The sequence below is a fragment of the Melanerpes formicivorus genome, unplaced genomic scaffold (genome assembly GCF_026170545.1).
Source record: "Melanerpes formicivorus ecotype bairdi unplaced genomic scaffold, bMelFor1.0.p_v2 SCAF_8, whole genome shotgun sequence".
NCBI lineage: Eukaryota > Metazoa > Chordata > Aves > Piciformes > Picidae > Melanerpes > Melanerpes formicivorus.
Genome location: NW_027142360.1, coordinates 11,054,737 through 11,082,574, shown reverse-complemented (window position 1 = coordinate 11,082,574; position 27,838 = coordinate 11,054,737). Strand labels below are relative to the sequence as shown.

The 27,838-nt window shown below is 40.9% G+C and overlaps 2 protein-coding genes across 9 annotated transcripts in view; both read left to right on the top strand.

The window, feature by feature from the left end:
• The window catches only part of CAPRIN2 (caprin family member 2), a 34,612-nt gene extending 25,773 nt beyond the window's left edge, over positions 1-8,839 (top strand). For 4 of the 6 annotated variants that reach the window (XM_068142120.1, XM_068142121.1, XM_068142119.1 and 1 more), the window contains 7 exons: positions 248-358; positions 980-1,132; positions 3,092-3,275; positions 4,386-4,571; positions 5,932-6,032; positions 6,752-6,818; positions 7,914-8,839. In XM_068142120.1, the coding sequence (XP_067998221.1) occupies positions 248-358; positions 980-1,132; positions 3,092-3,275; positions 4,386-4,571; positions 5,932-6,032; positions 6,752-6,818; positions 7,914-8,482 (1,371 nt within the window). In that variant the 3' untranslated portion in view covers positions 8,483-8,839. The remainder of the gene's footprint in view (positions 1-247; positions 359-979; positions 1,133-3,091; positions 3,276-4,385; positions 4,572-5,931; positions 6,033-6,751; positions 6,819-7,913) is intronic. The other 2 variants (XM_068142122.1, XM_068142118.1) reach the window with 1 other exon arrangement.
• A 6,288-nt stretch (positions 8,840-15,127) lies between these two features.
• Positions 15,128-27,838, top strand: part of IPO8 (importin 8) — a 45,032-nt gene continuing 32,321 nt past the window's right edge. Inside the window, exons 1-4 of one of the 3 annotated variants that reach the window (XM_068142116.1) lie at positions 15,128-15,328; positions 23,650-23,731; positions 26,009-26,165; positions 27,653-27,811. In XM_068142116.1, coding sequence (XP_067998217.1) covers positions 15,245-15,328; positions 23,650-23,731; positions 26,009-26,165; positions 27,653-27,811 — 482 coding nt within the window. In that variant the 5' untranslated portion in view covers positions 15,128-15,244. Of the gene's footprint in view, positions 15,329-20,143; positions 20,460-23,649; positions 23,732-26,008; positions 26,166-27,652; positions 27,812-27,838 lie in introns of those variants that run through there. The other 2 variants (XM_068142115.1, XM_068142114.1) reach the window with 2 other exon arrangements.

The window sequence follows — 27,838 nt, the reverse complement described above, 5'->3', positions numbered from 1 at the left end:
GAATGCCTCCAGGAACTGGGAGTTCACCACCTCCCTGGGTAGCCTGTTCCAATGTCTGACCACTTTTTTTCAGTAAAGAAACTTTTTGTAATATCCAATCTAAACCTCCCCTGGCACAATTTGTAGTTATTTCATCCCACTCTATCAACTTGTTTCAACTTATCCATTGGTATTTCACAGCTTTACCAGAACACTATTTTGTGCAATACTTTTTGTAATAGCAGGTGCATGTATGACCTTTTCCTAGGTATCAGCATCACGTTCTCAAGAGAATGAGAAATACACTTCCCAGCCACTGTATCAGACAAGCTCATGTATTTCTGAGCCGCTGATACCTAAAAAGATGGAAATTGCCCAGGTGAGCTATTGCAGATACAGGTAAGGTAGCTCTATTGCTTGCTGAAATGGATCTAGAGCCTTATGTTCCTTTTGACCTCTGATTCCTATAAATACTGGTAGTCTAAACCAACATTTTGTCATCTGCACAGATAAAATTTAATGCAGGTTAATCCTTTGTCTGGACAACTTACTGTCTCTAATCTGAAAAATAATTAAGTTGAGGTAAAATAAAAATGAAACCTCCTAAACTTTGAGTTCCTTTGGAAAAGAAGTCACTTGATATCAGGCAGAGAATTGTCTTCAATAAATGGAACAGAAGGCACCCTGGGTTTCTTTAGTGATGCAAAAAAATATCTAATGCCTCTTTATTGTGAAATTACCACAATGAATGGTATGTATAGTAGCTCATGGACACATTTCACTTAATCAGCAGAGACTGCAATAGAAGTACTCTTTGCTGAGGATGCACAGCAAGATTTGAAATTGTAAGCAAAAGCTATTTTGCAGCTCTACTACGTCCAAATGTCATCCTGTAGAAACTGCTGACTTCTGTCAGTCTAGGCTTTAGAACAAATTAACTGCTTCTGTTACTGCCTGATAACTATCGAGTGACCTTTCATTACATTTGTTCTTCCCTCAGGCAGCGATTCCCCTTCCAAGTGAGCCACAGTCACCGTTGCCTACTTCAAGCACTTCTGTGTTGCCAGTCCCACCTGCACAAAGCTTTCAGGCTCCTCCAGCAAGTAGCAGTTCTGTCACAATAACAGCAGCTCCCTTTCAGGCTATGCAGACTGTAAGTATGCAACTTGAGGCCACAGAAGAATAATCCTTCTAATGTTTCAATGCTAAAAACCTAAATTAGAAGTCTGCTTTCCCAGAACTTCAAACAGATCGTCTAAAAACAGATGTGTTAGTTTTTCTTTGTGAAGTCCCAAAATCTAACACTAGACTGTCTTAGGAGCTTCAAAGAACTAGGGAAGTTAGCTTGGAAATCAACAGATGTATAGCTGTGCCCCAAGGTAAAATTGACTGTACTTAAACTGGTTTTATGCATAGATTTCAAATAATCAAGACTGCAGAAAGGAAGTCCTGAAGGTAGGACTAAAAACCTAAAAGCTTTTAGGACTAAAATCCCCCTGAACAGATCATTCTGCTTATTAAACTGTTAGCGTTAGTGGGGTAAAACATGGTCTGCTGTAATCATGGAAAAATGTGCTTTTGACAGACTGATGTATCTCATTTTCCTGTCTTGCTAACAAGTAGTCATGACAAAGGTCTAGGCAATAGTCCACACAGACTAGGAGCAGTAATTCTTCTGTATAGATAATATTTTTCAGGCTGTGCATCACTACTGACATAATTAACACTGCTGCTGTCTTGTAATCTGCAGTGCAAGCTTAGAGGGACTCAGAGCAAGGGTCTTCGTCTAGTTGTGAATGTTCCCTTCCCTATACTTGGTCTTACTTGTAAAAGTTTCTTCAGAATATGCTAGAAACAGTTATCCACTTCCAACAAATATACCAGTGCAGTTCCACAAGGCTGGACAGTCTGCATCTTGCAATATTGAGATAAAGGGTTTGACAGAAGAAGGAAGCTCATAAAGCTAATAGCCTTTCAAAGAACAGGAATCCACAACAAAAACATTGGCATCCTGATGTCATCCTAGGTTGTAGTAAATCACTACTATAACTTTTTGTAATTTCTCCTTGGTTTTCTATATTTGTAGAAGAGATTCAAATAGAAAAAGTCCTCAGAGGGACAGAATTTGATACACAGAGACAAGTGGTTTAATGATTTATACCTAACACTTCAGTATCATGGGGGGTTTCTGTGCTGGCTCACTCTTAGAGGCAGTACTCTTTTTTTTTCATTGTGGAAGAAGTTTCCCATTTTAATTAGACTTCTGCAAATGACAAGAATTGTCAAACTGTGAAGATGTTCCTTGCATCTAGCTGCAGCTTTGTTCTGGTCTGTCTTCAGACAATTGATAGGCTTGGAAAATGGTCAAGATACATTTCTAGGTTCAGTATCAGTACTGCTGACAGCACTTCGTGGAATCTGGATCTTTTTTACTCCAAGTAGACTTCTTTCCTACTTGATTGTGGTAGTAGTCATCACTTCTGATGACATCAGTTCTGGTAATTTTGGTGGTTTGTTATAAAGCAATACAGCCACTGGAGTGATTGAACTCTGATCAGATTTAACTAACAGTAATATCTGAACACCACCCTGCTGCCTAGGCTATAACAAAAATTTGAATTACAGGACTTGCATAGATTGTTTACTCTGAGGGAACTTACAAAAGGAGTAGGAAACTTGAGGTTAAATTTACCAAAGGAGTGAAGGCTGTCTAATACTGTATTTGAGTGGATAGTGACATTGTATCAGGTTCTAGTACATGCACAAACCCCCAAAATCTTCCCTGTTGTGAACAACTCATCTCAGTAAAGGCTGTCAGAGCTTCAGGCTGAAGCTTTAACAGTGGATTTCCTATAGAAGTAAAATAGGTTATGGTATGATAGCTGTTGATCAAACACGGTAGCTACGGTCAGCCAAACTGTTTCTTGAGTAGCAGCTACATACACAGGAGTGAGCTTTATAAAATTACTGAGAAAAAGATGGATTGAAGTACAGTGTTCTTGATTTATAAGAAACAGTTGTTCTAGAAATTGAAACCATGACATAGCAGGATGGAGTCATTAGGCAGACTTCAGGTGGTAGTGTTAAGCACTTGTCTTTAAATATGTTGTAGGTGTTTAAAGTGAACGCACCACTGCCTCCACGTAAAGACCAGGAAACTAAAGAGAGTTCTTCATATTCAGCAGGATATAACCAGAGTTTCTCTACAGCAAGTACACAGACTCCTCCTCAGTGCCAGTTGCAATCATCTCATGTTGCAGAACAAACCTCTATTTCACAAGAATCACTGTCTTCAGGTGAGAACTGTACTTGTATTTCAAATAGTATTTAAAGATTTTTAGGCTACAGTAGTTCTTGAACATGTGTTGTGAGGTCTAACTCAGTGAAGTTCTTACTGTTATGTAGCACCTGTAAACATTAGGGCTATATCAACTCTAATCTTGTTGATGGTAGGGTAAACTTAACTCAAAATTGCTAGCAGGATGAAAGGCTGCTTTGAACTATACTAGTTGCTTGGACACTGCCGTATATCTGAATTTCCCAGTAGGTGAGAAATTCAAGTGTGTGTGATACTTGTTAGTCAAACCATTATTTGTTTGGAATAAAAGCAATGATTAAATACTTTAGAATCATGAACTGGGGCTCTGGTAATAAACACTAGTGCTGTTGAGTGATGAGAGGTGCTGAATGCTAAATAAAGTATTCCTAAGTCTGACCTGAAGAATGCTAAACTTCTGATGTGGGGTTTTCAGCTGCCTTACTAAGCACAAAAATCACCTGCTTGACATTCAGATTTTGTGCTAGGTGAGGTGATACAATTGATACTAAATGTTAAAAAAAACTAGACTTTAAATAGGCTTGAAACAAATTCCAGGATTCAAGTAAGCTGACAGATAGGGATCTTGATTTATAAGACTGTCTAATCAAGTGATTCAAGGTCACTTAAAACTATTGTTTTTCTGCCAGAGGAATCTTCATTGGAAACATACTAGAAATAAACAGATTCTCTGTAGTCAGACACAGAAATTAAGAGCTCCCAAGAGCAATATAAGTATAGCAGTCAGGAAAGTATATTTGGCTGTTCCTTGTCACTGAGACAACAGTTGATCAGCCTTGTATACAGTTTTCTTGTTGCTGCTAGCAAGCTTGTTCTGACCTCTGCAGTTGAATCATGCTGAATGCATTAGAGGCTTACACCCACAGCCCAGTGGGTATGCAATATACTTTAACAAGCACTACAAACTACAGAACAAAGGGGAGGATCCCCACTTAAGTAATGAAGGGGCAGAACAGGGTATTCAGAGCAGCTTAATCAGTATTTCAGACTCCTAATGCTGCCCTTACTTCTAGGTGTGTTAACTGCTAAGCTACAAAGCTTTGAATTCATCTGTGCCTTCTGTTTTAAGCAGTGAATTGTCAAGTGGATGGAGCTGTTCCTGTTAGCCATGGTAGCCTTGCCTTTTATCCAGCACAGACTAATGTTGCTCCTAGACCCCCTCAGCCTTACCTTAACAGTCGTGGGTCTATTAGAGGATCTGCTAGAGGTGGAAGGTCACTGGGTAATTCCTATCGTTCCCCTGCTGGGTACAAAGGTATGTCTGTTTTTACTACTACCTTGGGGAAAAAAATCTAATGTACTAGCACTAGAACATGATTTAAGACAACATACTAAGTTGATATTTTTTTTTAATGTGAAACATCCTAAGACTTTAAGATCAATGTGCAGAGAATGAGATCTTCTGTTGCACAATTCAAACAAATTGATTATGACTTTTATTTGTAAGCCCTGGACATAGGATGTCAGGTGAACTGATAGAGCAATGTTGTAGCCTTGTGAAGTACGCAGATTGAACCTTATACTAATAGGTTATTAAATTACATAACTGTGTAGACTTTTCTGCTTGCTATTTCATCATTCTGAACTTTCTACCCTCTTTATTTTTCCTGTTGGCATCTCTCTTGGTAATGTTCTGGACCAGTATTTTGTCTTGAAATGTCACTTGCAGTATTTTCCCAAAACAAGATACCCTTGCTTAGCACTGCTGGCTTTAATATTGCCAGCAGAAACTGGGATGGGGTAGATTGTCCTGGTAGTGGAGAGCCCTTCCAGATTAATAACTGAAGAGTTTCAAGAGGATGACCTCTTTTTTGGTCTCAACAAATCAGTTGCTCTTCTCTTGCTAGCTGAAGTGCCACAGAAAGCTTCATCTGACTTAAGCTTGTTGGTAGCTGTGACTTACTTGGAAGTGGTTGGGCACTTAACTGAAACTGTCATAGTTTATGGGCTGAGACTGCTCACTATCTTGTAGGAACACAGACAAGGAGTTGTATAGCTTTAATGAGTTAGGGGGTTTGCTATTGTCTGGTACTAAATTGCCTACAGCTTTTCTTTGGTAGTTAGTATAATAGCTAAAGAGGCTAATATAGTATTCAGTATCACTAAGGTTGGAAGAGATGTCAAAGATTGAGCCCAACCCGTCACCACAGACCTCATGACTAGAGTAGGGAGGACACTACTGCCTACTGCAGGCTTGAACTCAAGACCTTTCTATGAAGGGTCTTATGCACTACCAACCCTAGGTTTATAGCAGTAATAGTTAAGTATCTGTAATAGCAAAAGTATTAATTGTGTTAAAATCTGCCTCTGGATCTAGCACACTTCTCACCTGTTCTGAGTAGTCCCATAAGTATCAAACAGGCAATTGTTAAGATCTGATGTTAATACTTTAAAAACACAATTTTGATACATCCACAGTGGGTGGTTCTGAGTAACTAGTGAAAGGGATTCTTTATGGGAGTACTGAGACTCTGCTCCAGATTCTGAATGAAGGAATAGACATTTAATTGTGTAACTTAATACATTACTGCCAAATGGCAAGTGTAGTTGTATTCTGGGCTTTTAATGTAAACCAAACAATTCATTACATTGAAGAATCAACTTTGTTTGAACAGGTTTTGATGCTTACAGAGGCTCACCATCAATAACTAATGGCAGCTATGGCCAGCTGCAGTTCCCTGGTAGAGATTATGCTGGAATGCCATATTCTCAGAGGGTAAGTACCGACTCTTTCAAATAGCCTTTTGAGCACTGTATGGAAGCTAAGTCTTCTAATACTGTAGCCTTTCATTATCTTAACAAGTGAACTATTCCTTCCAAGTCAGAGATTCGCAGACAAAAGCCTTCTTTTGGAACAATAGACAGCAGTTGAAAATGGCTTAGACATAATGTTTCTGGGTGAAGTGATTTGTAGTCTGAAGGGAATCTCTGAAATATAAACAGATTTCATATAAGATGCAATATGAGGAGTCTGTTTTACTATGAATTTTGAAGTTCTTACTCAGTGCTTCTGTAGTATAAAATAATTAACTCTTAAATGGACTAACTGAGACTGTGGTCAGGGTGAAAAAAACATGAAGAAAACCCTAAAACAACCTTCCAAAACAATGTGTAAGGAAGCAAAGTTTCCTGGCAGCAGGAGGGTCTTCACCTTTGAAATGAAAGACACTCTTCTGTATAAACATCAGGGACAGATGTGAGGTTTAAGGTATCACTTAATTGAGTGCATAGGCGAAAAGCTAACTTGATAGAATTTCATACAAGCTATTGCAAAAGTAAATTTTGCATGCAGCTGTTTATTTGTGTTTTAATTCTGAACTCCATCATTGTCTATTCTAAAGCTTGAGTTGTGCAAATGGAAACCCACTACCTGTTAGCCTGACTTGTTTTCAGGTTGCTTATATCTATTTTCCTAATGCTTCTGTTCTCTTTTAGGATGTTAATTACCAGCAATGCTATAAACGAGGAGGGATAACTAGTGGTCCTCGAGCAAACTCAAGAGGTAAGGCTAACATCAGGTTCCCAGTTGTGCATGTGTGCCTTGAGCATAGCAGATGGAATGTTATTGTGAGTAGTGAGGAAACTGCTCTATCACCGATCAAACAGATCAAGCTTGGTATAAATTAACCAAGCTAGATGGAAGCTCAAGTACAGATCTTACCATCACACAGACTTAATTTCACTATTCTCAACTTTGCCTTTGCATGCTGAAGTTCAGACACAAAGGTACTTTACTGAACTTTCTTTGTAAAAACTGACTAGGAAGCATAAACAGGATGGTTCTGAGGTTGCATTTAACTTCTTCCCTTAATTGTGTGGTCTTCTCTCAATCTGGATAAGGTGTTGGGTCCCAGAAACTGACCAGGGAGGTGGTAGAGTTGTGGTGTCTGGAGGTGTTCAAAAAATGTGTAGGCGTGGCACTTCTTTCAGGACATGGTTATATGGCCGTAGTGGTATTAGGTCAATGGTTAGTCTGGATCTTAGAGGTCTTTTCCAACAGAAATGATTCTATGTAGGTGGCTACTTTGAAGAACAAAGGGCAGTTATGGCATACCATGAAAACTGTTTTAGGATAGAGGTCAGCTTAGTGTTCAGAAGAGAATTGAAAGAAATAGGAGTTTGTGGTGAGGTAAGTTAACAGAAGTACTCATTAGTATTAAGATAAAGTATAGCAACTTTACTTAGTTTTAATGGATATCCTAAGGTGTTATTTTCCAGTGGAAGTAACCAATGGTTTCTGACCATGTCCAGAAGAACAGTATTAATGTAATCAGAAGTGCAAAGGTCTTGAAGGTGACTAAATGACTACTTGATTGTATTTTTGCCTGTTTTTTCAGCTGTTCTACCTCTTAAGTTAGTGTATGCACTCTTATGCTCATGGCAAATACTATTGTTGAATTATAGCCCAGCTTTCTGAATGCAGGTGTGATAAGTGTAAACTAGCTTTAAAGTTCAGTTCTTATTGAGGTCTGTTAGCAGCTTGGTGGGGCAGAAAGACTGATCTGTTCTGAAACTCATATACTTGCTGCTTTAGATTATGCATGCCAGTTCAAGGACACCTTTTTGTTATTTATCATTGCTCATGATTTTTTAACAGCAGGGTGGAGTGATTCCTCTCAGGTGAGCAGTCCAGAACGAGACAATGAAACCTTTAACAGTGGGGACTCTGGGCAGGGAGACTCCCGCAGCATCACCCCTGTTGATACACCAGTGACGAGCCAAGCTGCCACCATACTACCAGTGCATGTCTACCCCTTGCCACAGCAGATGAGAGTTGCCTTTTCTGCTGCTAGAACATCCAACTTGGCCCCTGGAACTCTAGACCAACCAATTGTGTTTGATCTGTTGCTGAACAACCTTGGAGAAACTTTTGATATCCAGCTTGGAAGATTCAACTGTCCAGTGAATGGTACTTATGTCTTCATCTTCCACATGCTGAAACTGGCTGTGAATGTTCCCCTGTACGTGAATCTCATGAAGAATGAAGAGGTCCTGGTATCAGCATATGCCAATGATGGGGCTCCTGATCATGAAACAGCCAGTAATCATGCAGTCCTGCAGCTGTTTCAGGGAGACCAGATCTGGCTGCGTCTGCATCGGGGAGCCATTTATGGAAGTAGCTGGAAATACTCCACCTTTTCAGGATACCTCCTTTATCAGGACTAAAACCCAGTGCGTTGTTTACAAAAGAGCTGCTCCAAACACCTTGGTGGAGGGGGGTGGGACTTAGCTTTGCACTTACTTCTGACTTTGTAGAAGATATGTGGTTCCATTATTGGGGGAAACGATGGTCCTGTTGTGCAAGGTGAAATCATGGAGTTGAGGTACTGAATCAGCACTAATTTGGCACTTTATCAGTTGTGATGTAGCCTTGCTAGTAAAGCTGTGAATGTATATTGTTTGCACTTACCCTAAACTGTATTAATGTCCAGCTTACTACGCTATTGATTGCCTCAAGTATGGGCTATTCACAATGCCTTGTTGTGCCTCAATAAACAAGTTAATATGCATTTTAGTATTAATCTTGCCAGTGGTTTTTATTTCTAAAGTACATCAAACTGAGCTTGTTCCTGATGTAGGGTGTACATTCTTATTTACATACCACTGGTCCTCAAGTTTCAATCATGTAGGGTAAACTGTGTAATGTAAATGGGGTTCCTTGTTTAATTCTTGCTTGATTCCTTTCTCAGTAGTTGGTCCCTTGACCAAAATGAGTTCAGCACTGCTATGTACCTGCTTCCTTTTTAACCAAAAGGCCAAGAAATTAATGACGTTACATATGTCATTAGGTCTCCTTACTTTAAAGGCATACCATGTCAAAATCTAGCTTTGTCACAACTCATCAATAGTGATGTAGATAAAACTCTGAAAATAGTCACTGAAGTGGCTCATACTTACTCAGCAACATTTTACAGTTAAAACTGACACTTGAAGCACAATTGTAGCTTTACTCCCCCATAAGGCTGGAATTGGATTGTATCTCCTCCTTTCAAAGAGCCTCATGAGGAAGCTGCTACTTTTAGCTGAAGCCTGCTACTTTCATCTTGAACCCAAATATAAATGCTAGGAAGCATTTATGACATTTCTTATACCTAAGAGGTGATGGGATGGGTCCTCTTTAGAGGACACAATCTCAAGCTGTGCCAGGGGAGGTTTAGATGGGATGTTAGGAAGAAATTCTTCATAGAATAATTGCCCATTGGAAGGTGGTGGAGTCACCATCATTGGAGGTGTTTAGAAGGAGACTTGATGGGGTGCTTGGTGCCATGGTTTAGTTGATTAGATGGTGTTGGATGATGGGTTGGACACGATCTTGAAGGTCTCTTGCAACTTGGTCTATTCTGTCATACCCTGTGGCTTGAACTAGAAAGCCTGTATGTATGCCCTTGTCTAAGCTGCAGCATGTTGAATACCATAAAACTCTTTCTACTTTTAAGAGGTTGGAAGGTAGCTAGTGCAAAAGCCTGACTGCTCTACCTAAGGATGAAATAGAATGATGCAAAATAAATCTCTTCAACTATCTGCCTATTAAGTAAAAAAACCTAAATGGAATAGGTGTCCCAAATCTTACAAAGCTGCTGTTTCATGGTAATCCATTAGACAACTTCCAACCTTAAACGGTTCTCCTCTGCTGCCATGCAGATGACTTCATAAAGTTACTGGCATAAAGTTTTTGGCTTTGTTCCAAGCTTAGATTCCTTCATTTGTATTTTTAGAGGGTGATCATACTTGAAGTACTGGTTTAGTTCCTTTAGCAAGTTCTGAGATGAGAAGTTGAAATCAGATAAACCTTTAAGGAATACAGCTTTTACCACTACAGACAAATGTCAAGCCCTAACTATTGAATATGAAGCCTGTGTTCTGTATTTATAAACATGCTAATTCTGATTTTCAGCAAATTGAGGCATATTTCTGGAACATTCTCAGAGCATAAATTGCAATAGTTCAGCATTTTTTCCTGAGACTCTCCTTGTATGAAATATGGTAGATAGGTGGAAATCCTATAATAACTTTCAGCTTGCATTGGCTTTTTTGGCTTTGCAGCTGTGAACAGACAGACTCCACTGTTGGTTTAGTTTTTTTCCTAACAGACATGCAACTCTAGATTTTCTTTTTCCAGACATGGAGAGCACTGACCCAACTACTCCTCTTCCAGGCTGTCTGTACAGGGGCTAGTAAATGATCTGTGGTGCATATAGCTGAGTATAACTTCTGCTGTCAGTTGCCTTAGTACACATGTAACTTAGTATGCTTATCCCCTTGGCTTTATTATATGTACTTGTATGATGCATTTCCTATGACTGAAGCTGCCTGAATTATACTTGGTAATGCTTCTAACTATATGATAATCAGGGCTAATTAAAACATACAGAAGGGGCATCATACTTCTGATAACTTTTTATTGCTGTCTCTGCTATGCAAATCAGATTCTACCTATATTATCTCTCGTTTAGTTATCTTGTGCAGCTTGATGAAGAGAAATTATAAGGGTAAGGAACTGACACTAGGTTTTGATTTGGAGTGAGTGAATTTCCACGTTTCCTTCTTAGTTTAGTCAAATACCCTGAAGTGGGAGGGTGTACTGGTGTTGTCTTGAACAGAGTTAATTTTCAATTAGAGCAGCTGGTATTATGCTGTCTTTTGGATTTGTGACCAAAACATTAGCGATTGCACAGGGATGCTTTAGTTATCACTAAGCAGTGCTTAAATAGAATCAAGGCTGCTTAAATATAGGTATTTTCTGCTGCTCACTCCACCCTGCCAGCAAGTAGGCTGGGGGTACACAAGAAACTGGGAAGGGGTCACAGACTGGATTGCTGACCCAAATGAACCACAGAGATACCCCCAGCCTGTATGACATGTTCAGCAATATAAGCTGGAGGAAGGGAGGGCACTTGAATTATAGTATCTGACACCCTGGCTATGCATACCCCATGAAAACCCCACTTTTCTGGAAACAACAGCTGCCTGCTGATGGAACATGGTAATTCCTTATTTTGCTTTGAGTACACAGCTTTTGGTTTAAACTGTCTTATCTCAGCCTGTGAGTTTTCTCACTTTTCTCTTTCACATCCCACTGGGAGTGAGCCAGCAGCTGTGTGGTACTGAGCTTCCTACTCAGGAGGGTCATCCTCGACAAAGGGTTTCTTAAAGTTCTCAGAATACTAAGGGACTTGTGGTGTGTTGTGGTTGGTTTTTTTATTTGTTTTTTTTTTCCCCAGGTTATGGAAGTGAGAAGAGACCAGAATTGTTGTAACTGACATTCTGCAGCTAGGAAACCTATGTCCTGGGGTTCAGTGATGTGAGAGAATGTCACTGTTCTGCTGTACTGTTTGTGTACCTTTTCCTTCCTGAGTGCTCTAAGTTATCTACAGCTGCTCTGACAAAACAGTCAGTGGGGGAGACAGCTTCAGAATTTTAACTCTGATTAAAGTCTTGTATCTGGAGGCCTGGCATGCATTTATCTGCTGCAACTTGGATTTAATTTCCTTGCCCTTAGTTTTTGTGTACCACATTCTTTTTCACGCTGGATCTTCTATTGCTAGCAGTGTTACATAGATAACAAGAAAATCTCAGAATTTTACCTCAGTTCCAAATTCATTATTATGAAGTAGATAAAGCCCTAAATATTAACAGAATCTTTGCTAACAAAAGGCCCTCAAATTCTGGCTTAAAAGTAGTTACTTTGATCTTGGAGTTCTTGAAATTACATAAATATTTCAATTAATGATTAATTTTACTTATAATAACATAGCCACTGGTATCTATGGAGGTTCATGTTCTACAGAAAGAAGTAGCAGACATACATCAAGTCCAGTGCAAAGGTAGACTAAAAGACTTGCAACAATACTTGGCACAGCTAAACTCATTGCTGACATAGTACAAATGAAATAAGCGTTGCTGGACGGGGTGTTACTTATTTAGACCTTGCTGGCATTGCCTCTTTGATAGCTGTGTGCACGAAGAGTGAGCCTTGTAAGCAAAAACTTAAGTGTAAAATCTTTCTCCACCTTTTTGTAGTTAATGTCAGGTGCTAAAAGTGCTGTTTCAGATGAAAGTGGCAAGTATAATAACATAATGGAAAACATTTTTGGAGAATGTTAAAAACTTTAAGCATGCTCTTTTTTCTTTATTGATACGTTCTACTTTGCAGCCCCACAAGACTGAAGTCCTTCAACACTTAAACTTCACAGCTTTCAAGTGCACCTACCACAGATCTATACACAGAAATGGCATCAACCAGAACTGCTTTTAAGCTGCCCAGTAGATGCTAAGTTGGGAAAAGGAAGTAGGGATATCACACTATAAATCTTTTAAAGTGATTTGCATTTAGTATGATACACAATCCAAGACCTTTAAGTGGGCAAGTTCCTCTGGACCAGTCTTATTTACTGTCTTAACCAGAATGAGAAAATGACGAAGAATTACTACAGCCAACAACTTTTTCACATTTGTGGTGTTTTTTTGGTGTGTTTTTTTTTTTTTTTTTTTTTTAAGTATTTTAAGATTAATGAATATGCTCTCATCTGCTTCTAAAAAGAAATTAAAGGATCAATAGAAGTACTTACAATTTCTTGCTAGGTGCTGCAGAACTGCATTACTAGAGAACAAAGTTCCTGAGTGACAATGATCTGGTGTGCTGTGCCACTTCAAAGAGTGATTAAAACCGTAAGAGAAGACACAGTCTCTAAATGCTAGGTAGGTGTAATTAGTTTTTACAGTTAGTAAGTTTACCCATAATTTAAAATCTGAGGAACCTTTTTTTTTTGTATGAACACATAGCACTGGCTGCTTTGACCATTTTCCTTGTAAACATTAAGAACCCCCATTACTTAGTGGCAGTAAAGATGTGGCAAGCATTACTGTAAAGTCGCCGTGGTTAGAGAAAAGCATCCCTTTCATAAATGACACTCCTGTGTATTCAGCTTTAAGAAGACTATTCTTCAGTGTAGGTCAAGTAATGTATAAACTGAGGGAAGTACTTTCTTTTAATTGAGAAGCATTAATGAGAAATTATATTTTATACTGTAATTACAATGAACAAAGGACATTGTCCAACTGTATCCTTAAGGCATCTATATAATGGCATGAGCTTTTAATTTACCTTGAGCATGATTACTACAAGACACAGTGAACAGTCTTTCTGTTCTTTCTACCAGTTAATGCCATGTCTCTGGTTTGTAAATGTTATGTAAAACATCACCTATAGAAATAACCAAAGGACGTGGTTCACTATGACCATATTACTCATGACCTTTTTCTGGTATGTTGTTGGTCTATGAACTGCACCTTTGACAGTCATCTTACACCTGCACAGATGTGGTTCATCTGCATGTTCTAGCATTTAAGAGGGAAAATAGGACAGTAGAGAATTGGTGTAGTGCAAATCCTTGCAGTTACAAAGTGTATTTATGTTCCTGACAACCTGAGTGGTAAGCACCTTCCATCCACTTTTACACCCAGGCGCAGAGATAGCTATATTGGTTTCTGCATAATGATGAGGACAAGTACCATAAAGATGCTCAGAAGCACAGTAGGAATTACCGTGTGTGTCACATACATCTTAGGAACTTCAGCACATTTCTGTGTTCCTGCATGAAAGCTGGAGAGGCCCTCTGGTGGATAAGACAAAGAGTAAGGTTTTAAACTGGAGCAGGGAAGATTTAAATTAGACATTAGGAACAAGTGCTTTCCTGTGAGGGTGGTGAGACAGTGGAATGGGTTGCCCAGAGAAGTTGTGGATTCCTCATTCCCGGAACCATTTAAGACCAGACTTCATGAGGTTTTGAGCAACCTCGTCTAGGGGGAGGTATTTCTGTGTCAGAGGGTGGGTAACTAGATGATCTTTAAGGTCCAACTCAAGCCATTCTATATTATGAGTCTTCCTTGTCCAGCTATCCTATACCTTAGGTACCTGGATCATGTCAGTTCTTCACCGTGCAACTGCCCTCACCTCCATTCAGTTTTGTTGTTCTAATTTGTGTGCAAACATCTGACATGGTAGTAAATGTGGGACAGGCAAGCCTGATACGCAAGCTGAATACTGCTAGACTAAATTAGTAAACTATAAAGATGGAAAATTAGTTTTAAGTGCAGCAAAATCATGTGCTGGCAAAGATGGACTGTGCAGAGGGTCTGGAAACATCTGCTTGCATTTTGGGCAACAAAATGTCTGTGGGACGGCTGTGCCTTAACCAGCCCTGTCACTCACGGGCAAGTACCAAAAGAGGCCACCAAGCAGCAACGGATAGATCCGCAGCAGTAGCAGCTGTACGCAGGCAGCGGTGCTGGGAGCCAGCCTCCCCGGCCTAGCTGATCCCTCGCTGCCGCGGCTGCCCTAGCCCGCTCAGGACCAGGGTGCTGTGCCGCATGAGCCCGGCTTCCCCACCACGCCTGTTTGCAATCAGCCGAGTCTCCCAACTGCTATGTCCGGCGATGGGGTACGCGGCAGGCGTCCCTGCATTTAGAGGCTGCAGCAGACCGGCCAGCAGCCGCGCAAGCACCATGACTATAGCGGCCTTCCCACCCCGCGGCCGCGCGTTCCCCGAGGGGCGCGGCCAACCTCACAGCCCGCATCCCTACAGTGATATGGCCGCCCTCATAGACGTACGGCCCGGAAACTGCTCCGTAACTCCGCGAACTGAGAGCGAGCCCAGCTGGCTATTATCCGTACAACAAGATGGCGGCCACCTCTCGCCGACCTCTGAGCGAAGCCAGAAGGAGGCGCTGCGGCCGTAAAGCAGTGCATGTTTCCCGATACCCAGCTGTCGCAAACCGGTGAATGGCTCAGGAGAGGGTCCGGAGGGGGATGGGGGACACGAGCCTGTGATTGTGGCACGGGGGGGCGGCGGCGCTAGCGGCGGGGGTGGCTCCTCGTCCTCCTTCTGTCTCCGGGGAAGTGCTGCCTGCCGGCGAGAGAAGGCGAAGATGGATCCCAACAGGATCATCCAGGCTCTGAAGGGCACCATAGACCCCAAGCTGCGCATCGCAGCCGAGAACGAGCTCAATCAGGTGAGGGGGGCGGATGGTCCCGGCCAGGATCCGCCGGTGGCCTGCCCCGCCCCCGCCCCGCCGCGCTTCACCCCGGCCACGGTGTAGTACGGGGCCGCCTGGCTGCGGCGGCAGGGGCGGGGGTCGGCGTGCGCCCCCAGGTCCGCGCTGGGGCGACGGAACCGGCTGTTCCACTCCGGAGCTAGGGGACCTGCGGCGGGAGCCCCCGCACCGCTACTCTCCCACGGCACGGGTTACACCGGAAAGCGGGGCCGGGCCGGGGATGGAGGCATCCCCTGACGGAGCTGCTTCTTTCGTACTGGCTGTTGGCGGCCGTGCAGCTCGGCCGCAGGGCCGGACAAGGGGGGACCAGGCAGTGGGAGCCTGCCAAGACCCCCGGGGTCTGCCTCCGTGAGACCTGTCCTCTCTGGGGCGGCGGGCGAGCCGCGCCGCTCCGGCGGCCCCTGGTTCGCGCCATAGGTGCGCGGCCGCTGGGCGGGGTCGCAGCCTTCACTCAATATTGTCCTGAATTTTGTGACCCTGGGAGCAGGGTGCTTCATCTAGGGCTCGGCGTTGCCGTTTGGGGCAGGAAGGCAGGACGTCTCTGCTGAGATCTCTAGTTCACTCCTGCAGACGATAGTAGTTATTCTGTGGCCATTCGCGGCGTCCCATTCAGCAGCATGCCAAGTAAAACTCTGGAGAAGGGCTCACTGGTTTGTTAGGGATAGTATTTACCGCAGCGTCCCACAGGTAGTGTAGCGGCAGTATGCGCTAAGTCAAAACTGACCACAGTCAAGTCACTTGAAAGAAAAGAAAGTTGCCATGTGCAGCATTAATAAAGTTCTAACCTCTGTAATGTGATGGAATATTTGATCAATTCTATCGGAGGGCTAGGATTTTTCGGTTGTGTTGGTGTGTTGACAAAATGATCAATGAGAATTTGCTGTCAGGAATTACTGCTGCTTCAGGATTACTCCTCCAGCTTAATTTTCTATTTAGACAACTTAAAACTCCTTTTGAATTAGATCTAGCTAATCCTTGCTTTAGCAGTTGCCAAGTTCTTTTAGTAAATCAGTGGATTAAGAGCCGGACATCGAGAATGCTCCTGGAGCCTAGATAAAAATGCAAAACTTATTTTCTTTATTTGGCACTCAAAAGATTTATCAGTACCTACTTTTATCCATACTGTTAAGGACTGAGAGAGAAATTAGAGGTATTGGTAAGCAAACGGTTGCACGGGACTCAACACTACAATTACAGGCTGCTGCACGTTTGGCAGGCTCTGAACAAAGAGGCAGCTGTTGGCATTCCTGGGTCCTTCTGACCCTCCGATGTCATTTTAACACCACTAATAGGTACTTTGAAGCTCAGGGAAAAAACTTGAAGGTATGTTAAGATTGAGATCTGTAAAATATTTTAAGTTCAAGTGATGGGTAATGCAGTTCTTATGAAAGACAGAGATTTTAGCTTGAACAGTGCAAGTCTATTTATTGAGAACAGATCGAGATACGGTTTTTTATTTAAAACAGCTGACGCCTTTCTAGTTTTATTGTAGAGAATGGATCTTGAAATTAAGACAAACCTATTATGTAGGCTTCCTGTTACTAAATGAAGCATGATGTAGCTCACTGAGATGAAGTACTGGTACAGTGCTGGGTTTGACCTGACTCTGGAGGAGTGGAAGAAAAGTGCTCCTGAGAATGTCACTTAGCGTGGGCCTTTGACATCTTGAAGCCTTTCAGTTCTTTTGAAGCAAGACTTCAAAACAACATTGTCTTACTTCTATGTATCTAGTGGCAGTGCTGACATGTTGTGTTCCTGCAAGTACTGGAATGCAGATGCTGGTCTTGCATTTATCTTGTTCCAGCAAAGGAACCAATCCACCAACCAAACAGAAAACCCTGCAACAATAAGTACTTGAAGTGGTAGTATAACACTTGGACAAGCAGATCAGGGGTCACCTTTATTCTGTGCTGTAGTTACAGTGATGCAGTTCCTGGTGCTAACAGGTATTGAGGTAAAATTCTCGTGTGTTAGCATGCGGGCAGCGTACAGTTGCTTTCAAGTTTGAATCTAGCTAGTGACAGGAACTTCTCAAAGAGTTTAAATCCCACTAGTCCGTCAATATAGCACTTCTCTGTAGACACCTCACTGCTTGTACCAATACAGAGTTCTTTAGAAGAATATCATAGTAGTCCTGACTCTGTAATTTGCTTACAGGGTGGAGCATGGGGCATGGAGTTGAAGTGAATGGAAGCTTGTCTACCTGTAAAAAAATTCCAGCGTGTTTGAAAATTCCTTTTTCTCTTCTGTATATTTGTGCAGCTGTTTAAAGATAGAGCTAAAAATTGGTGTCTACATTCTGGACTATCAGCTAAGTGTATTTAGAAATGGAATCAAGATTCCTGTTTTTTGTTTTTTTCCATATGACATCGTTTGGAAGAGTGGAAGACTTTTTATGACATTTTTTCCCACCCGCAGCTACAAACAAGTGTTGGTTTCCAGCCTAAATTAATTTATGGTCCATTTATATCCATTTGTACCTGTCTTACTTCTTAAGTAAAATAGGTTTCTTTCTGGCATAATTGTCAAAGGCTGATCTCTACTGGCCTATTTTCCTCACCTCAACAGGCTGTATTTCCTTTGCCTTATCATAAAACTGAATTTATGCGGTCTAATAATAGGGGAGCACAGCTCTTCTCTGCACTTGTTTCTCTTTGAATTCATCTGTCTTGTGCGATCTGGTCATTTGTGTTAGCAGCACTCCAGAAAGTCTTATCATAGTGTCATGGTATCAGTCAGGGTCAGAAAGGACCACAAGGATCATCTAGTTCCAACCCCCCTGCCACAGGCAGAGACACCCCACACTAGATCAGGCTGGCCAGAGCCTCATCCAGCCTGGTTTTAAACACCTCCAGGGACGGGGCCCTAACCACCTCCCTGGACAACCCATTCCAGGACTTCACCACTCTCATGGTGAAGAACCTCCTCTTCACATCCAGCCTGAATCTCCCCACCTCCAGTTTCATTCCATTCCCCCTAGTCCTATCACTAACTGATATCCTGAGAAGTCCCTCCCCAGCCTTCCTGTAGGCCCCCTTCAGATACTGGAAGGCCACAATTAGGTCACCTCGGAGGCTTCTCTTCTGCAGACTGAACAGCTCCAACTCCTTCAGTCTGTTCTCATAGGAGAGGTGCTCCAGCCCTCTGCTCATCCTCCTGGCCCTTCTCTGGACATGCTGCTCAATGCCACTAATACCTCATTGAATACATCCTAAAACTACAATTGTCATCATGTCTGACATTTCCATGTTTCTGAGCACCTATTTCTTTTTGTACCTGTTTCCTTTTGTATTGTGGTTGCTCCACAATAAGAAACCTCCAGCTTTTAGGAGAAGTTCCTGTTGTCCTTGAGTGCACAACCATGTACTTGGTCATCTTACTCCACTCCATTTTTGCTGGTGCAGTTCTAAAGATCATTCAGTTCTTTGTAGGATTTTTCTGACCTTTCTCCTTGGATGATGCATGCTACTTCAGAGTCATCAACAAGCTTCACTTCTGTCAGTGACCTGAACGCAAATGTAAGTGAGATTTGTCTGAAATGTGATTCTTGATAAAGTAAAGCACTCATTTCCTGCCAGGTCAGTAATCTCTATCATGTAACTATTGTAATTTCACTTTTTTTCCCATCCCCTTTATTTTCTTTTGTGTCCAGTTTTTTCTCTGACCTCCCATTTTTTTTTCCCTCCATCTCTATGACTTCATAATCAGTGTGCCCTTCGTGATCATGTGTATCAATCACAGGGTACTTGTTAGAACAGTCAGTTGTCATACCAAGAAAGATAATCAGTTTCTTTGCATCTTTCTTGGGTATCTGTTCTAGGCTGCTACTCTTGTTATGTCTGTCTCAGGGCCTTCAAGGACTTTTGCTGGTTGCAATTTTTTTTCTTTCCTTTTTTTTCCCCAGTGGCTAAACATTGCTTTCACGTGCCAGTTCTTGGAGTATTGTGGGATGTACTGTCTGATTATGTGAACATAGAAAAGTAATTCTGATTCCAGTTGAGATAGGACTACCATACAATTTTTATGCATTAATCTTCACAACAGGCCAGTGGGTTTTGGCCTGTAACAAAGGAGAAAGTAAGAACACATTTGCAGAAGTACAGCTGTTTTCTTAAATAGTGAGAAGTGTCAGAATTTGACTTTAATGGGAACTGAGTAGCAGATGCTGAAAGAAAAGAAAGAAATGTGGAAAGATTGCCCTAAGGCAGATGAGTCCAGAGTAAAGTTGAACTTCCTTCTATCTCTTCCACATCTTTGTTGAGCTGTCATAGTAGGCAGGGATCTTTAGGCTGCTCTGAAAGTGACAAAACACCTCCTATTACCTAGAAGAAGGAATGTCAGGTGTTTGTATTGAAGAGAAACTTGATGAGGAAGTTGACTTCCAGGATTAGAAGTTCTGTGGAGAGTGGAGTTTGTTTAAGACTGGATTTGGCAGCAGAACCCACAGGGGAAAGAAGCTCAGGTTTGCTGCTGGTGGAGCAGGTCTTGGCTTTGCTTGGGGGGAAAGCTCCAGTTTTCTCTATCCATTGTACTAGATTGTCCTCTTGTTTTGCAGGGGAAGAAGCAGCTTCAAGTGCTGTTCAGCACTGAGCCACTGTGATTGCCATCAGTGCAGCGGAAAGGTTACTGACAAATATGATTACAGAGCAGTTGTTTGCTGTGGGCTTTAAAAGTGACAGCAAGCAAGATAAAAGAGTAATGCTTACTGAAATGAGTTTAGTAGTGTATAGTGCATGATAACCTGGGAGCCACATCTAAATGTTAGGTGTGAAAAGTATTTGGTTCACTAGGCTCTATTTAGGGAGGTTTTAGTATATTTCTCCTGCTTCTCTCTTTTTGCATTCTAGTCCTTTACTTGTGACTGTGTTCATCTTACTGTTTTTCAGTGGCCCATCTGAGGCTTTCTTGTCTGTCATCTGTTCTATACCTAATGAAACAGAACAGGAACTAGGCAAAAAAATGCTGTGTTCTTTTGAAGACTGGAGCTGTGATGCTGAGGCAAGGAAGAATAGATGTTAGGCCAAAGGTGAAAGCTGTACAGCTGCAGTGCACAGATCCTGAAAGAGTGGACACAGATGGAACAAGATGTGTGAGGACATAAGCATCTCTTCTCCATTGCTATAACTTTACCCAGTTGTATCTTACCAGTGCTGTATGCCTCTCCCAGAGTAGCTGCTAGCCTTGCACATTGCTGTATCCCATCCCCTTAATCCCAATGGAAATTAAATGAGGTACACTGTTTTTTAGTATAAATACTCTGAACTGTGATTCATTCAAGTGTAGTTAGTATGTATTTTACACAGCTTTAAAATAATGGTTCTGTATAGTACTCAATGAAGATCTATTTTTCAAAAGCTTTTACTTTCTCCTTTAAAATAAACATATGCCTCCCTCCATCAGCATCTGTAGAAAGTTTTACCAGATTGCAAGAGTGGGAATTCGAGGCAATGTAATTATTCACAAGCTGCACAAAGCAGCATGCTGTGTTACAGGAGTTGCATTGAAGGTCTTTTTCAGCCATCTGGTGCCTCCCTGCAGCTCCTGGGCATGGCTTTTCAAAATCAGCAGGTAGCTATCCATTCCTTCTGTGGGACTGATAATATTCCTGCTTTCCCTCTGTAAAAGTTCAGGTGCAGTGTTAATGATATAAATAACTGTGTGCTGAACTCATCCAGCTCTGAGTTCTCTTCCTTGTTGCTTTCCATTTACAAAATTCACACCTGACAGCTGCTCTGCACCAGCTCATGTGGTATGTACAGCTTTATTTTCTGGTGTCCAGGAGCCTATTGTATGTTTTCCCGAGCAAAGGCAGGGAAAGGATACATCCTAAGATCAGAATTGGCATGATAACTGAACCAACAAGAATGTGCTGGTATAGGAAAAATGCTGCTGCATGCAGCTTTTTAAAAAGTCCTCTGTTCTAAAAATTGCAAGCAGCATGTGGTTTTCCTGACCGGGTTTGTTGCTGCACAAGTGAGCAGGATGGTATTTGAGCTTCACAAATACAACAGAATTGGATGTCTTGTTTCTAAAATGGGCACACGGTCTCAGTTGATCTGTATGACATCCACGTTTCTGATAATGACTAGAAAACAAAGCTATATAAAATGTGAATCATGGTAATGACAGTAGTGCAGAGTAGAAGCCTGGATCTGTGTCCCTGTGATCTTTGGAGGTGTTAATATGGGAAATATTAAGAAACCCTCAGCAGTGTGCTGGTAGTGATGGGCCCCCTCTGAGACACGTTGTGTGTAATGTGTCTTTTGTCACTCCAGGCGCTCGCTGAAAGGGTTTGCTGCGCTGGCCAAATAACCGTATTTGTGTGTATCTTGGCAAAGCTTCAGGGGTAGCAGTTGTATGCCAGCACAAGTGGTACCAATAAAGCTTCCTGGAGTAGCAGTGGCTGTAATTCAGATTCAGTAAAATTTAATTTAGGTTCAGTAAATGATGTTTGCACAGAGAAAGGGAAATAATTTATACTTTTATCAGCATGTTCACCCAAACTGTTGTACCGGTGGGATTACTGCAAGAAAACAACAAGAAGGCAGACCCACAGAAGGTTACTTTCTTAATCAATGTGTTTATAGTAGTAAAAGTTGTGGTAGATTGAGTTTGAGAACAGCATATTGGCGCTGTTGAGAAGAAAAAGGATGATTAGAGTTCATGCACCTTTTTGGTTTTCTGTGCTGCTGGGATTCTTTGTGCGTTCCTGTCTTGCTGGGAGCTGGAGGGTGCAGTCTGCTGCAGCCCTCATCATAACTCACGCACTTCATACAGATTCTGTCCAGTAGTAGCTGAAGGGCAAGCTTTGGACCCCAGGATATTTGATTTAAAGATTGTTTTTCGAATCCAGTACACTTCAACCAATTCAGCGTGTCTGTAGATAAATGAAGTTCCTTTGCTGTCTGTTACAGCTTTTGCTTTATTTGGAGCATTTGTTTTGGATAATTAAAGTTTGTAGAGAAAGGGATTGCAGAAGAACATGCTTTTGATTCGACACTGCTGTTTTTATCTGAGATCTCTGATTACTGTATAAAATCAAATGAGTTTGAGCAGTGTAGGTTAGAATTACGCTATCATTATAATGAGTAAAATGAGGGCCAGAAAGTTAAGTGATTTGGTAAAACTGCTGAATCATAGATTTGTGATGCAGCTGTTAGATTTAGACATCATGAAAGCAATGTAATGTAATGTTACCTTGTTATGGAAATGTTAGATCTGGGAACTGGGTGCATGAGGTGCAGAATGTGCCTCCTCTTTTGTAGCTTTTGAATGAGGCAAAGTTACTCACACTTAAAGCACAGCTCTGGAAAGAACCACAGAACTGCCAGGCATAATCTAGTTGGAAAGAAATACTATAAAAGGTGAAATAAAGCTTCTGCCATCCAGCCCTGAGAAACATCTCTCTTTGAACATAAAGCACATGGATCTAAGTGATGAAAGATCTGACTACTCATGTTGCCAAGGCTTAGCAGTAACTGCACCATGCTGAGTCAACAGTTCTTCAGATTGGAGGACCCCTGTTGAATGACAGCAGTGTAACTATCAAATTTTCACATCTTTTAAATCTGGCATGCTTTGCTCAGAAGTTCGGTGAGTCTTGTTTTCCTCTTTGAAAGAGTTGGGCTGCATGGCTGATGCAGTGTTTGAAAAGTTCCAAGGACAGCTGTGTGGTGTGAAGGGGTTCTGTCTCTATACTTGATTTTAATGAAAAATGGTTATTCCAATGTGCTGCTCCAGTTTTTGGTTTTCTGTTAAGGTGCTCTATACATACACTTAATTAAAAGACAGCTGTGTAATATATGGCTAATGCAGATGCTGTTTATGCTTGAAAACAATTTTAAGCGGTTTTCTTATTCTCTTGGAAATTCAGTATTGCTCTTATACCGCAATCTATTTTGCCAATAAACAGTATGTATTGATGAAGCATATCAATACCTATTTGATTTGTGAAGTTAAGTTAAATATTTCAAGGGCAAATCCATAGTACTTCTCATTATGCATCCTCAGAATTATTTAAATAGTCATTATCACTAATCTTTAACAGAGAGCCTGGACACATTACTTAGTCAACCCATGTACCATTAAATGCTGAGCTTTTACAAGTAATTTAGATTGCTGCAGATAAGGGTAAATCCAAGTGCTAAAACCCTTCCTACTTCATGAGGAGAGTCAGTAACACTGCCACATCTTTAGTTTGTATTTCTTACTCAGCTTTTGGTAATACAGTCTTCTTTAAACAATAGTGATTTTCTAACTGTGCTTTTTCTGTATTTCAGTCCTATAAGATCATCAATTTTGCTCCAAGTCTACTGCAAATCATAGTATCAGATCAAGTTGAATTTCCAGTGCGTCAAGCAGGTGAGATAAATCCCTTGTTTCGTTTTCTTTCAGTAGAAAGGTAGTGCTTGAGTTGTTTCAACAGAGTATCAGTGTAGGTAATTTCCTGCTTGTGCTGAACATGGGAATTAAAAGGATCTTTCCTGTTCCTTTCTTTCATGAGGGTCAGATAAAACTGTGTTTAGGGCAGAGTCCTGCTTTAGCTTCTCTGTTTTTGTAGCTATCCCTACTTGGCTTGCTGTGATACTGATTTGAAAAGAAAGAGTATGATTTCTGCTCAAAACTGAGTGTGCAGGGACACTTTGGTATTCTTTCTCCTGGTGGTAAAGAAATAGTGATGCCAAGACAGATAAGACTTGAAAAAAAGAGTGGATCTCATTTGAATGCACATTTCTTTATTAGAATCCTATTTCTTGGAAAAATGGAAGTTTCTGGGAAAAAAAAACCCCACAGTTCCCTTGGTCAAGGGTAGCTACATGTACTTAGTATCTAAGACATCTACTCACAAAAATAGAGAGGAGGGAAGGTTGCATCACTGCTAAGTAACAAATGTATAGTCTGAGCATATCTAGAAAGATTGCCCACCTCTGTGTGAGTTCAGGTATGTTGATGCATTTAACTTCAGGGTACACATTTGTATAAGATGTGATTCTAAATCCTCATACTCTGTTTTAACTTCTCCTATATGATATTTTTGACACATACAGAAAATATTCTGGGTTGTTTCTTTTTCCAAGTACTGTTTCATTCACAGCTCCCTTTTTGTCCTATGGAACAGCACTGTTGGATTTTTTAACAAATCCTATTAATCCCCTGAGTGCATAGGGGCATGCTGACATGCTGTTTGTCATGCTAGCATTTATTTTCTTCAAAGATAATCCCAATTTTGAATGGCATTGTTAAACCATTCAGTAGTAAAATTTGATGCTTTATCTGGACTCCATAAGGTCAGTTTTTTTTAAATCAGGCTCTCATTTCAGGAAAACAACAAAAAAAAAAACCCACCCCAAAACAACAAACCAAGCATATAGAACATCATTTTCAAAACTTTTTGTTTATTTTTCATTTTTAAGGGAGCAGGGATATAAAATAGAATAGCCCATTTCAATGGCATTTGTAAGTCAACACATTTTCCTGGGAATATTTTAAAACACAAGAATTTATCACAGAATCACTGAATGTTAAGGGCTGGAAGGGACTTCAAAAGATGAACTAGTCCAACCCTTCAGTCAAAGCAGGATCACCTATACCAGATCACACAGGAATGCATCCCAGGTGGGTTTTGAATGTAACAGGAAGATCTGTGGACAAAGTAAATTAAAGTCTTTGGCTGATATGTCTGGACCTGTTTCTTGTCTGAATATTCTGGTACATCATAGACAAAAAAAACCTGTTTTTCCTCTTGCTCCTATAAAATAATTTTCAAACTACTTGTGATTGGTCATCACCAAGACAAATTATTGTACCCAAGGATATCTTATTTATAATTTAAAACCCTAGCTAGTGTTCAACCAAAATAGTACAGGGATAAGAGTTAATGATGAACATTCCTTTAATGTCTCACACCGTATTTCCCGTGTTTCCTAAAGAATGCCTACAGGCATTTTAGTACTGAGGCATAAATGCTGCTTTATTTTCAGTTGAAGATTAACTTTATTTTTCATGGGTTTTCATGTGAGACAGCAAGCAACAATTCTAAGGGATTATGGGAAATCCTAATAGTGAGATAAAGCTTAGAGAATTCACAACAAACATTTCTGTCTGAATAGCAGGTAGGCCACATGCCAGTTTCATACTGGGCATTTCCCCAAGCTGAGTGTCCCATCTGTGTGTGCAATGATTTGTTTACCCAAGCCTTCCAAACTTCAGTTGCTAAGCGTGAGTAGCTGTTTTAGGCATGAGTAAAAATACAGATAAGTAGATTTTTGTTGTGTCTTTTTTAGAACAGTGCGATATTATGTCCATATGGAAAACTGCTGTCATAAAGCACATACCCAAATAGATGCTGACTGAAATACTGTCCTGTTCTGTTTAGAAGCAGATAATTGAGCCTAGTTCTGTGTAGAATGCCTAAAAATCTGGCTTTCTTGCTCAGTTTTTCTTAGTGCCCATAATTGTTAAGAACTTGTGCAGTGGTTCGTCAAGAATTTGTGCAGTGGTTCGTCAAGAATTTGTGCAGTGGTTGTCAGTCATCTTTTCAACTCTTTGTTCTACTTTCATCTGTACTGCATGCTGAGCAGAGAGTACTGTGGTGATGTGTTAGAATTAAATTATGATTTCTCCAATGTTTATATGCAGCTGCCATTTACCTGAAGAACATGGTGACACAGTACTGGCCAGACCGGGAACCACCTCCTGGAGAAGCAGTATTCCCATTCAACATTCATGAAAATGATCGTCAGCAGATCCGTGATAACATTGTAGAAGGGATAATTCGTTCTCCTGACTTAGTGAGGTACCTTACACTATGTGGAAAGGTTTCTGTAGCTCAGCCTTTCACACCTGCCAGTCTGGATGGAGTTAGTGTAAAAATCTCAGTTTCTTGGGAGATGAAGCAAGTACTTGTTTTGAAAATGTAATAGTAATTGGTTTTAATATCTTTGTGTGCACTTGGTTTTCAGAAACACAGTAGCTCAGCTAAGAGCCCTGTGATGTGGTTTATCCTCTTATGTTGTTGTTTAAAGTGTCTTACAACACTTGCTGTAGTGACAGCCTGTCTGTTTGGCTAACTTGGAGCAGAGAGTATAGAGGGCTGTCTGCAATACAGAATTAACCGTTCCAAGAACTATTGCCCAAAATCTGTTTTCTTTTTTCTAGTAGCTCTTTTCTCAATTCTTTTGCCATTTTTTTATATGAAATCCCATTATTTAAATGTGTGGGAACATTCTGGATCTAAGAATGAAGAAATGCTGGTTGGTGTTTATTTTACTTAATTTAATTTTTTCCCCCACCTGGAAGAATAGTTAAAATTCACAGATGTGCTACACCCTGTGATTGTTCACCATTCTAATTAAAGTGAGGCTGACATGATGGGATTATGCTGTAGTGTATAGATATTTTTCTTTGAAAATTATGGACTCCAGTGTCTTTAGGGAGAAGATGAGTTTGTACAATGCTAAAAGGATCAGTCGGTAGAGGGCCCCTTACTCAGCTACTGCGTAATAGTGGCTGCTTATGTAATGGGCTGCAAGGGGATACCCAAGGAAAACTATCAAAGAACCAACATTTTATTTGTTACTGAATATTGGAATATTTATTTATAGCTTCTTACTCAGTGCCACTCAACCTTTTTAATCTCACCACACTTTAATCAGTAAACCATCCTGTCTTGCCTCGCCATTGTGAGTGGCATCTAAAAGAGTGTGGAATGAGAGGAGTGGTAAGGTGGCTTTACTTGTTTGGCTCTGCCATATGCTTCAGAGATTGAGAAAGTGCTCTTCTAGAAGATTCCAGGAAAGCTGTAGTTTCTTGAGCAACTGCTGGCTTGAGTCATCACACTGGCCAATATTGTTCAATAAAAGCGGACTGATTTGTACTTTGGTTGTTGCTTTCATCCTCATAAGGGTGTAGAAGTATAAACATTAATTTTTAAAGTACAAAGCTAGCTGGTTTCATGAATAATTGTTTTCAGAAACTGCCTGATAGATGTTGAGAGGGAAGAGGAAGGAAGAAAAGTAATGAAAATGTTCTGAGATTCATTTCTTCTTTAAAGTTAAATCCACTGGGATTTTTTGCTTTGTTTTCCTCTGCCGTTTCCCAGAACTCTTTCAGTCCTGACAAAGTATGCATGATGTAATGTGTATATTATGTATATACATATATTACATGTATATTCATCCTATATATGCTTATAATAAACCAAAATTTGGGATTTATCCTTTAATATTAAGCATGATGCTGACCTTCTTTAACTGCAGTGAATTTCTTTTTCTTCTGCCATAGAGCCCAGCTGACAATGTGCCTCCGTGCTATCATTAAACATGACTTTCCTGGCCATTGGACAGCCGTGGTAGACAAGATAGGCTACTACCTGCAGTCTCAGAACAGTGGGAGTTGGCTTGGGAGCCTCCTGTGCCTGTATCAGCTGGTGAAGACTTACGAGTAAGTTGATGTCCATCAGTAGTGAAG